The 12,472-nt window shown below is 42.3% G+C and overlaps 1 protein-coding gene across 2 annotated transcripts; it reads left to right on the forward strand.

Moving 5' to 3' along the window:
* The first annotated feature begins 2,523 nt into the window (after window positions 1-2,523).
* slc25a28 (solute carrier family 25 member 28) lies at window positions 2,524-9,064 on the forward strand. 2 transcript variants are annotated; one of them, XM_070915861.1, is made up of 5 exons: window positions 2,524-3,025; window positions 5,511-5,739; window positions 6,620-6,676; window positions 7,141-7,470; window positions 7,504-9,064. In XM_070915861.1, the coding sequence occupies exons 1-5, from the start codon at window positions 2,681-2,683 to the stop codon at window positions 7,707-7,709; spliced, it is 1,167 nt and encodes a 388-aa protein (XP_070771962.1). In that variant the 5' UTR covers window positions 2,524-2,680; the 3' UTR covers window positions 7,710-9,064. The 2 variants fall into 2 exon arrangements, with proteins under 2 accessions (XP_070771962.1, XP_070771961.1); XM_070915860.1 differs by having other exon boundaries at window positions 7,141-9,064.
* The last annotated feature ends 3,408 nt before the right edge of the window (window positions 9,065-12,472 follow it).

Raw genomic sequence — 12,472 nt, forward strand, 5'->3', positions numbered from 1 at the left:
GGCAGGAGTTTGCGGTACGATCCCACATCTGTCCCTCCCCCTTTCTCCTTAAAGCAGCGTAAAGTAGATCCGGGTTTGCGACCCACCGCACTCGCTAAACCGGTCTGGCCTAGGGGGCGGGAGGATTCATAGCCATGGGAGGATGTGGGTAGTTAATGCAGATATAAGTGAGTGTATGTGTGGATGCACTGACCATTTTAAAGCGGATAAGGAATTTTTGGATCTCATAGGATAGAAGGAGGTATCGAGAAGATGTATTACAGTAGACATCCGTTGTGCGCAGATGGACCTAAGATTTGATATGTACCAAACAATGTACACGTTTCATTGTTCAAATGAATAAAACAGTAGGCCGCTTTCTCTTTTCTTAGTTTTCAGAAACAGGAGGCCCCACAGCCACAGTTTGTCATTGTCACGTTTGTTTACTTTGTTACCATTATGCTGTTGTTGTTCTTGTCTGTACTTACATATCTATCTATCTATCTATCTATCTATCTATCTATCTATCTATCTATCCAATCATCAGCCTGTCATTATCCTGCTATCCACTTGGTGGCACAGTTGCTCCATTGAATCCAGCTCCAAAGCCCTATGTCATGGTTTTCCACAAACGGCTCATACAACTTTCAAGTTGCTTTCTTATCCAGACTCTTTCCAGATCTTGGGAATGTACACATATTGAAATAAAAAAAGATGTCAGAATACGATGTGACCAAAATGTTTGCATGTGAAAAACAGCATTTGCTCCTGAGAGCACATGTGACTTGTTTGTAAAGGTGTTTTCACACATAATATATGACAGAAATATATAATAATCAAAAAGTGCAGTTCAGACGTCCTCCTATGGCTGGTTTGGGGTTGGGCTCAAGTCATCTCACAGTAAGGGCCCACCTTAAGAGTTTTAATATGAGCTCTTAACACAGAATGGTTTCTTAGTGCTGCTGTTGAAGATGTCATATTGGCCTAGTGGTTCACTTACAGTGCATTAATACGATAAGAGGCCATAGATCATCTGTGGGCCTAAGCAGCAGTCCAGGGAGTAGACATAGCCAGAGAAGGAGATTGTCTATTGGGATCTAAGGAAGGAAGGGTGTTAATTGGTACAAAAACAACCAAACGCAGCAGAACATAATCATGTTATCTTCTCATCTTGTCTATATAATGTGGATTTTTGACTATGTTTTGCTTAGACAGTGTAAAATAATTCCTGAGGCTTATATAGATTGTGCACTCTCTTGGCGGAGGGAATGAAATGACGTGTTATGGTGGTCTAGAGTTTCCCGCTGCACCTAACATGCCTCTCCCTTGGTGTATTAGAGTAGCATTAGTTTCAGGGAAGAGGAATGATCTTGATGTGCTGTCTGCTTGGTTTTCCTTTAAGGAACGTCTGCGGACAACAGCCAATCAACCATAACTAGATCAGAAGCAGGAGATTTTGTTCTTGTAAGCAGAAATTAACACTTCATTCCCCTTTGTCGGCAGAAATTCAACACTACAGATCTTGAAGGCTCTCCCAGGCAATAAAGGAGAAAATTCAATTATCTCATAACAGTGCCGCACCAAAACACAATTACCTCATTTTCTGGAGGGAAAAAATGTGCTCCTTTTCCTCCAGGCAGAGAGGTTCACTGGTGGAGATGTTAGGCCTGGAGACATTTATCTGACAGCTCTCAGCATTCATTATTATGAAATATAAGCTACTGTCTCATAGCAGATCATAAAAGGTGTTACTGTGCAGAAAAAAAAACGTGTGAGGGTCTGAAGAGGTTCTTTCCTCATTGTAACTTGCTACACTGAGGACATCTGTACGTTTAGTTTTAATCCATGATGAGTAAGTATATTGTTAGTCTTCAATATAAAAAGACACTGCACAGACTTTGAATTGACCGTCATGTTTTCCAGAATAAAAAGTTCACTGACAAAAAGACAAATGAGGCGTAGTGTGCTTGTGTAAATAATGTGTCCATGTGTAATACTTAGGAAGTCTCTACGGTGAATGACTTAATGAATTTGTTTAAATTCCCACAGCACAAGAAAGAGTCTCAACACTTGGTTAAATGTCCATACTTACAATATATTTGTAAAAACTGTAAACTAAAAGTGTAACTTTCAGAGATTTGCAATAATGGGTAAAAGCTGCAGTTCACAACACTGCAAATGAGATGAGAAAAACAGTACTGAGTGTAAACAAATTAAACTGAACACATGCTGTAAGTATACAAGAATCTTATGCTCTTCGTTTTCATCTCATTCTCAATTTAAGACATGTCTTTCAGAGCGACCTACAGTGACCGAGGTCAGCCTTTTGATAGCTTTCACAGATGCTCTTAACGTGTAGCAATGCCTCATGTCAACTGCCACATGACAGAGTTTGAAGTCTTCACCAAAATGCAATCATGAGTGACGTGTCCCTCACCCAATAGCGTGAATAGGATTTGTCTATAGTAACCAATCAGAGGTTATTTCCTCATCGCGGCCTGTGGTGGGGCTCGGTGTGTATTTGTCCGCCGCGGCCTCCCTTGCTTGGCTCTGGCTGGGGAGTATAGAGGCGGGGAGGGAATGCTGTAGCAGGCAAGAAGCTGTGAAACAACCCCAAAGGAATGTAAAACTTTAGGACTGAAATTACCCACAAGACGCCGTGTCTGCGTGCCTAAAGACTTAACACAGTACCTGGTTTCTCATGGAAGCAGATGGATTTGTGAGGAGGCGTCGGATGACAGCGGAGACTACAGGCAATGATCCCGGGGTTGCTGGTGCATCTGCCGGGGCAGAAGTTCGATGGCTGGGGGGCAGGTTCTGGGGAGTTTCGGAAAGTATCGTGGGGAGCCTGACACCCCGGATCGGAGGGGAAACGGAGCTGCAGACTGTTGATTGTATCCGCAGTGCACAAGATGCACAGACAGAGGACTCTGAACCAGACTATGAGGGTTTGCCACAGGGAGCCTCCACTAGCACCCACATGTTGGCTGGAGCCGTGGCCGGGATCATGGAGCACTGCCTCATGTTCCCCATCGACTGTGTCAAGGTAGCATAGCTCAGTGGCTAACCAGCTGACCCACAACTTTTTATGAATGTTCGTTGCTTTCACAGCCTGCTCTCTGTTGTGTTCTGTGGATATTATTCTTGTAGCCAGCATGTTTGTTAGCATAGCTTATTAGCTAACCTAAACATGCTGCAGAGCTGACGGCTGTGAGGACAAGGTCAGTGGGCGCAGTTAGCGTTTCACATCCACACTAGCTAACTGGTTAGCATGCTATTATAAGTTAACGTTAGCTACTAGCTAGTTGTTATGACAACCTTTAGCAGGGTCAAACGCAGGAGCCCCTTTGGTCACTTTGCGTAAAACTACTAAACATCATCCGATCAATCTGATGTCAAAGCCTAAACGGATATAATGTTACGTAACTAATGTGTACATTTTACGTGTAAGCAAATCTGAAACGAACAACTTAAGCTAGTTAAGTTGTTGAAATGGCGTTAGCTAATGAGGGGAACCGGTTATTAATTCCAGCTGCAAGGCAGTTCTGGGAGACCAAAGCTGTACTTTCTGTTTACAATAACAAGGGGTTGGTTGAATGTTGTTGTTTCTAGTAACTTACGCACTGTCTGCCACCATTATTACAAGACATATAGAAATGAATTACACTGCACTTTTGAGACATTTTGGCCCCTCCACTCCACAGTGGACAGTTTGGTGGTTTTATACAGTGTGGCAGCAGGCCTACTGCTCCACACCCCATAACTAATTGTTTGCAAAGGTCTTTTGATCACATGTGAGTCATGCAACTTCAGTTCTTATCATGTGGTCTTCTTTATTATGCATGAGATCATTTTATTTTGTTTTTAACTTAAACATAGCTAATGAAGCATGACCTGTTACCCCAGGAGGTCAGCTAGTTATGGCCATGCAGTGGTGATCATTATGTAACACAGGGTTAGAGGGATGGGGCTAGTGGCAATGAGCTTAGTATAGTCAGCTGTCCATGTCAGACTGAAAAGCTATCAGTACGGCCACGCTTCATCCATGTCTCTTCCACCTGTAGTCTAACTCTGTTGCGGTCTGTCCAGCCCCCAACTTTGACAAGACCAATGTTTACAGAGCCTTCTCGTGTGCAGAGTGTCTGCCACACCGCTATTGCATTTCAGCGTCTTCCTAAGCATGCTGCAGGAGATTTGGGGCATTGTGACTCAGCAAAATTAGGGTTTCTTTATTTGGTATAGGGTTTCCCCCGATACCAAATAAAGACTCTTCCCCCTGTACGATAAGCTCTTCACTAAAGAGATTGTTGTGTAATTACAGTTTTAGAGTACACTGTCATTCGCCCTTAATGTATCCTAAATCCCAGTAATTGGTTGTGGATTTTAAAAAGCGTGTTGCATTTGTAGGTCTGTCAGAGTGTATATTGCACTGTGCACATGAATGGAATTTCAATTGAATTGAATTGAATTGAATTTGTCATTGAAGGAAACCAAAAAGTCTTAAGTGTTTTCTCCAAAGAGTGGCCGATGTAGTGTTTACATTAAGTACAAAGGTCATTGCTTTCAAGATGTGCAAACATACTATAGATAAACACGCCGGACCGGTAGCTGTTACATGCAAGACATCCATGCATGAGTTTGTATGGTGCATCATGAATCAGGAGGCCAGTATTCAGATTACAGTCTCTTTTTACTATCATGCAAAGAGATGTGCAATAGATTTGTGTGCCAGACGTGAAGTAACTTGATGCATACCACTCGTACTACTGCTGCTAGCTCTCTGTAGGCCCTGCATTCCACAGCTGTATAGAGTGACATGAGGCCATGTTTATGCTTTGCTAGAACACTACATGCACATACACAGTGGGGTGTAAATTTGTCCATTCAGCTGGAAGTTTGGTATTCAGGGATTATGTCGCTGCCAGTTCCTCAGAGACAGACACCCTCACCCAGTCAGTCCCCAGACAACCCTCTTTAAATACCAAATAACAGGCGACTGAAACACTGATCCCTTGCACTAGATAATATTTATATAATGTTTTTTACTGATCTTAGTCTGTGTGTGTGTGTGTGTATGTGTGTGCGTGTGCGTGTGTGTGTGCGCACGCGTGTGTGTGGAGGAAGAGAAAGGGAGAAAGGTGTACTTCAGGGTCAGTGGGAAAAGAGGCTTACAGGAAGTCAGCTTATGTCCCCTTGTGACCTTGGAGCTTGTAACGCCATACTTCCTTCTATTCAATTATGCATGTACACCAACACACTCCACACACAATGTCGAACACCTCATTTCCCTTATTTGACCCCTTATTCACACTGCAGTCTATTCAGGCCTCTTTTCATTGCCGTTGCTATTTTTTGCTGTATTTGGCAGACATATGGCAAAATTAAATTATGCTTTACATTCTATTTTTATATCAAATTCAGTTCAAATTCATTGGTTATATTACGAAACTTAATACCTAGCCCTGATGGTTGGAAGGGAGCACACTGTTGACTTTGAACTTTGCTACACTCCACCTTTTCCTCTTTTCCAGACACGAATGCAGAGCCTCCAGCCTGACCCCGCAGCCCGCTACAGGAACGTGATGGATGCTCTTCGCCGGATTGTTGCCACAGAGGGAGTGTGGCGGCCAATGAGAGGCCTGAATGCAACCGCAGTTGGGGCGGGACCTGCCCATGCCCTCTATTTTGCCTGCTATGAGAAACTCAAAAAGACTCTAAGTGATGTCATTCACCCAGGGGCTAACAGTCATTTGGCTAATGGTACCATAAAACATACATATACACACATTAACAGTGACATATACCGTAGATGTACAGATGATGTATGGCTAGCTTAACTTTGAGATCACCGTGAGATAGGTTGATATGTAGGACTTGTCCAACTCCAACCCTAATGCCAAGCAACATTAGTGTGATTGCTGCGAAGCTGCTGACTCAGCATAATCCAGGTCCTGACCAGTCCTACAAACCCCTGGCAGGCCATCAAATTGGGTAGAGCCTTTTCATAGCTACAGGAAGTGCCAGGGTCAGCTGTCGATCTGTTGCTGGCCTTTAGGAAAGTTAAACAATTTGTTCAGCAAAGTCACCTCCACCACAAAATAGAAAGAATAGAAACCAAAGATTCAATTTGAAAACTTGCTCTGAATGCCAACCTTATTCCTTGTTCTCCCTACTCTCTCTCTCTCTCTTCCTTGTTTTCCAGTATAGTGGGAGGCTGGGTAAGTCCTCTTTCTCCCATCTCATTTGCTCTCTCCTCTGTTGGTCCTGTCTTTTCAAGCTTATGGGTTTGATTTACAGCTCTCAAAGGAGCAATGAACTGCCTGTCCACTAGGTGTCTCTCTTTGCTCAGGTTTGCCCTCAAGAATTCGGTCAGGCCTGATCTCTAGTTTACACCTGAGCAATTTGCTGAATATGCACCAATTCTGCTATGATGATATATTGTTTTGAGCATGACATCTGCAGCTTCTAGGAATAAGGCAGTGAAGGCTGTGATATGATCAAAAGGGCCTCTTACTGTTGCAAATGAAAATGCTTTTCCCTTCTCATTTTATGCCTCTTTACTGCAGTCTCTTCTATTTTCCTTGTGTATTCATGCTTTTTATCTCAATGTGTAGTGATTTCCGAGGCCTCTTTGTTTCAGGAACAGCTGGGTGTGTGGCCACGCTGCTTCATGATGCCGCCATGAACCCAGCTGAAGGTAAGGACAACATTTTACAGTACAATGCCATTTGACTTTGACCACAGAATTAAAATAGGTATTAAGACATTTTCTCTCTCAAAACTAGTTTGCCACATAGAAATATCAATGAAGAAACTTACAGGTGCCACACCTCTACCAACCATCTTCACATGTTGGCCTTAACCCTGCAGTCTCACATATTGACTTACACAGCTGCCTCTAGTCCACCTGCCCAAACATGTCAGTAGAAGGACACTGGTCTGAGTCCTCGTGTGCAGCTGTTAGATGGGATGCAGCTGTCTGAGCTATTAAAATGACACACTACATCTTTCTGTTTATTGAAACTACATATGCTTTAAGGACAGCTTTACTGCAGGTAATGGCTCACTAATTTCTTCTTTTTCTATCTTTGTCCCCTTTACACTGCCAACCCTGGACCTATTTGCGCTTCTCCATCAATACTTCCTCCCATGTCTTCCTAGTTGTGAAGCAGCGCATGCAGATGTATAATTCGCCCTACCGCGGCGTGTTGGACTGTGTACGTGCCGTGTGGCAGAAAGAGGGCCCTGCTGCATTCTACCGCAGCTACACCACCCAGCTCACCATGAACGTGCCCTTCCAGGCGCTCCACTTCATGACCTACGAGTACCTTCAGGAGCTGCTCAACCCCCACAGACAATACAATCCCTCATCCCACATGTTGTCCGGAGCTTTGGCTGGAGCCATCGCGGCTGCGGCCACCACACCTCTGGACGTCTGCAAGACCCTGCTCAACACCCAGGAGTCTCTAACCCTTGGCTCCCTCCCTTCTTGCCAAGGCCCTGGCAAGGGCCAAGGCCAAGGAGCCCACAGACATATCTCAGGCCTGGCCCATGCCTTCCGGACAGTTTATAGGCTGGGCGGCCTGCAGGGCTTCTTCAAGGGAGTCCAGGCGAGGGTCATCTACCAGATGCCCTCCACAGCCATCAGCTGGTCGGTCTATGAGTTCTTCAAGTATGGACTCACCAAGCACCAGCACAACAAGAGGAGAGCGCAGCACATGGAGGCTTAGATGTAGATCTCTACTTGGTTTAATCTGAAGATGAAGTCGATACGCACATAGAATCTGACTAAGATCCACCTCAGTTGTCCCATCCCTTTCAGACATAGCAGACAAGAAAGACATCTTCAAAGGCAGTGTGAGTAGTTATATTTCTCCGACACTGTTTCAAGACTAGGTATGGTTTGAGTTATGTTGTTTCTCTCTTTTAGGAGAAAACATTTACACAGTATTATAGAACTAGTTAATCTGGATTTCTTTTGAGCCATTCTAGTAACCACTACGTTTGTCCAAGCTGAGGATAAATGTGAAGACTGCACAAGTTTTGAGTCGGAAAGGTTGTCAGCAGAGGGCAGTAGTGTTACTTTGTTAACTCTTACTTTGTTAATTTTTATTTTCACCCATCCAAACCTTGAGTTTGCAAATAAAAGTAATAACTGACTCCTGATCCAGACCCTTTTCTGGATTTATGACTAAACCTTGTTTTTTTGTCTCATAACAGACTATTCTCACAATAATCCTACACACAGGCATTTAGTCCTTACTCGGCAATATCGTGCTGATTTGATCCAATTTAAAAGTGTTTCGGCCAGCAAATTGACCCTAGCTGAGAATTTTTGTTGTTTATCTAGCACACATTCATTTCCTGGAATGGATCAGTACCCAGATACCTTCAGTAGAAATTTAATGGGACCTTGCCAAAGTGGCAGCTCAAATAGTTGAGAGCAAAAGTTAAGACCATCTTTTATGTCTTGATTAATTGAACTGTGTAATTTGAAGTGTAGTCCAATAGGAGTTCCCTTTTTGTCTTGCTATTGGCAGTTAAATAAAGGAATATGATGAATCTAATATTATATTTCCATTTTTCAAATGTTTAAGATTGTGCCCTTTCATGTAATTGGATTAATTTATTTTTAATACTTTTGATTCCTTAAATTGTGTTTTATTTCCAGCAAATATATAACTCTAAACTTCCCCTTTTGTTTTCTCCCATTTATGTGTTTAGTCAACCCATGGCTCATCCAAATACTCACCATTAATGCCTTGTGTACGTGACCAAGGCAGCATTAAGATGGCAATTTCTGTGCATTAACTGTAGCTATCAGCCTGTTTTCAGCTTGTGAACAACTGAGTTTCAATATCTGTGTTCGACAGCAAAGGTTGTGTACAATGTACTGTGCCCAAAAGAAGAATTTCATTTTCAAGGAGTTCAGTATCCCACAAGATATGTATCTGTACCCCCATTGAGTACACATAAATGGAAGCTGTCATTCTTATTGATTGATGTCTGATTGTTTCTGACACTGAATTGCACTCGTTGAATAAAAACTGAGCAGCAGGGCTCTACTCACTGCTCATAAATGATAGGAGCCCTCTTTTCTTGCCTTTTCACTAGTAATTGCAAAAATCATTAGTCCATATTTCCATTTTAATCTTTGTATGTAAAGTATTTTAAGTCTTTGTTTCACTGGTGAATAGAAACCAAAGAATGGGATGATTGAAAACGAGGCAATGCCCTGAGCCACATTTGTACTGCTAGAAACACGAGTGTTTTCAGGTATTTATTTTTAGTTTGAGGCAGGTACAGTTGTTTAGTCTTGAACACAGGTGCAGGTTTCAACTTTGACCCACAAGACTGAAAACACAATCTGAACTTGTGGACACATAGCCTGCATACAAACAGCTAGAGTGAAGCCTTGGAATTCAGGAAATGCTGCATGATAAAGTAAACTTTGATAACCTTCAAAAGCAACTGCCATGTAGATTGCATGTTGAAAAACTCTTTTAGTGCCTCAAAAGATAGCACTATAGCAGGTAACAAGCCTAACAAAATATTCTTAAAATAATATCAGCACAAAATGTAGAACGATGCAGTTCAAACAAATAAAGACCTATCCTTGCTTGTCATCAGTCTGCCATAACATCTGGAGCCAGCAGAGGCCTGTACTACGGAGCAAGTTCAACATACCCAGGGCATCTTTCCGTTCAAGCTCCACGGGATCTTCTATGATTGGTGATGCAGTTTTTCAAGAGAATTGATTGGTCAGGAGGCGGTACCTTTATATGAGTTGGTTATAATATAATAATCTTTTCTTAAACATTTTGGACCGGTTTTCATTGAGAAATAATATTGAGGTGTCGTTACGCTGTTGATAAGGACGTCACGGTGAGGTGCGCGCGCATCCACTGAAGTTATCTTAGCACGTGACGAGGCTCAGGTGTACGCGGGAATTCCCGTCTCGGGGAAACTCTTGTTTTTTTTAGAGGTGCTACTCGGGACATGCTACAGCTTTGCACCTTTCCAGCTCTGATTTATAACAACCTAAACTGAACGAAGTACCAAGAGGGAGCCTGCCGCTCACTAGACCAGAGACCAGCCTGGGAGGCCTTGTCCCGACCAGCTAGCTGCTAACACCTGGTAAGCTAACCCACCTCTCAGATATTTCTCTAGTCTTGGAAATCAGTCCATCTGCTTCTCTTTCCTCGTTTTTCCTATTTTCTACACACTCCAGGTTAGGACTAGCATGAGATAATTAGCACTCCATTTTGGTTTGTGTACAAAATTGCATTACATGAACTGACTCTTGGAATGATGTCTGTAAAAATAAATAAACTGCACGTCACAGATTGTGAACCTTAACTGATAAATGTTTTTACATGGAAAATTAGTTTTTAAATCATAAAAAAGTTTGCCTGCCCTTAAGGTCTTCCTATAGGTTGGAATAATGGCGGACAGTCGTTTGACATGTTCACATCTGGGATGAATATGAGGCGGACTACACAAACGCCAAAATCCTTTAGTTAGAGTGTGTGGACACATCAGGTTTAACATTTTTACAGATCGTGGTGAGAAGTGACAGCTCCCCCAACTCATCCTCCACATGTACACACACAGAATTGGAATCAGACACAGACACACACACACACACTCACGCACGCTTGTCAGACAGGCACCTGTTCAAACAGAGAGTGTTAATGAACCGTCTCTGTCTCTCTCTCCCACTATATCTGCATGCATGTAAACAGTATGTGTGGCCTGTCATAGTTTATGCTGATAGACCCACCTAGAGCTTGTCCACTGTCTCTCTGGATGAGACTGACTGACAGGCTTTACATGAGTAAGAAAGTTGTGGGTTGAAATGGCATGTGTGTAGAAATACTGTGATTTAAAATAAATAAATAAATAAAAAAAGGCAAAGGCAAGTTTCCTCTGTCCTGCTGTTTCTGCTTTTAATTTCTCTGTCTGTCTGTGTGGGAGAGTGTGACTGAGCCTGTCTGCTCCAACTCTCAGCAGTCTAAGAGGAGTAAACTATTTAGTCTGGTCATTTGCCCCTTTCTTTCCCACTCTGTTTGTATAAGAGAGATAGTGTGTGTGTGTGTGTGTGTGTGTGTGTCTGCACTTAAGTGGAGATAAAGAAAGAAAAAGAGTAGAGAGCATGCATGTATTATACAGTATTCATCCATTATTAGTCTGAGTGATATGCAGAGGCAAGCAGTGTCAAGACAGAAATACTCTGAGGCGCATTTCAGTAGTTTGAAATCTGTTTTAATGACTTTCTCTTCTCTTCTAGTGAAAATATCAATGGCTACTTGTCACTAGACATTCAAAACACTTTTAGGATGGAAGTTACTTTGGGAACAGTATGTGTGACAAAATAATAAACTCAAACGTCCCCCTACTAGCTTGTTGGCGTGTTTACAACCTGTACTGTGTGATTGTCTGCTCATGCTTGTTTCCCCACTGGACTTATTTTAACAATGTGGCGGTTTCTGAGATCTCAGTAATTACTTTGATATTTTCATATACGTCAGGCGGGATTCTCAACATGCACTTCTTGAAACCATCGGCCCATGTTCTGCTCTGTGTAGGAGGGTCTTCACTGCTTTTGTTGTACAGGAAGTACACTGTGGTCGCAGTGAACTTGATGCTGTGGGTGTGGGTAGATATTGTTCCTGTGTTGGGTGAAGCTGTCGATTGTGTAGTGTCGTCTGTGTAGCAGACCAGATGTCAGGTGGGGTAGGAGCCAGTTTAAGGACAATCTGTTAAAAATATGCCCTTAGTCTGATTGTGAAAATTCCCTTTGTACAAAGTAAATGTTGTCAAGGCATAACTCTTAACAGTTTGTTTTTCTGTCCTTTCTGTCACCCAGACAAAAGTGCTTCCCCTTGGCAGGTGATACATTTCTATTGATGCCAACACATTTTTCTGTTTCTGCAGTCCTTAGTTCTGTGAGTCCCATAGATGTTTTAGCATGTCATAGCAGGAAAAGCACAGATGTAATTAATAACAATAATAATAATGACTCTTTTCCATTTAAGTGTGCCAACTCCAGGGCCCTGATATATGTTGGCTGGGACACTGCATTGGAACTGAGCCATCATTAATTCTATTAATAACACCTGTGCTTTTCCTGCTATTGCATATATATATTGCATATACATATATGCAGGTCAAAATGTCTCCTGTATTTTGTTTTAATACTGTTTTTATTCCCAGGCTTTGTGGGGCACATTCAAATCATTAAACACATATATGAACAGGAACACGCTCAATCCTATAATCCCAGAACAATCATAAAGCAAATCATACCTAGAAAAAAAGATAATTTAAAACAAATTATATTTTGTTAAATAAAAGAGAAAGAAGGGGAAGGGGTGGACGATACCATGTTTTTGTCCAAAGTGTTTCCTATTAAACAGGCCAATCTGTCCATCCTGTCATATACTTTTCTTTTCTCTTATGTAAAGTTGGTGGTAACTTGGCCAGATCAGTT

The sequence above is a fragment of the Enoplosus armatus genome, chromosome 12 (genome assembly GCF_043641665.1).
Source record: "Enoplosus armatus isolate fEnoArm2 chromosome 12, fEnoArm2.hap1, whole genome shotgun sequence".
NCBI classification, from domain to species: Eukaryota; Metazoa; Chordata; class Actinopteri; order Centrarchiformes; family Enoplosidae; genus Enoplosus; species Enoplosus armatus.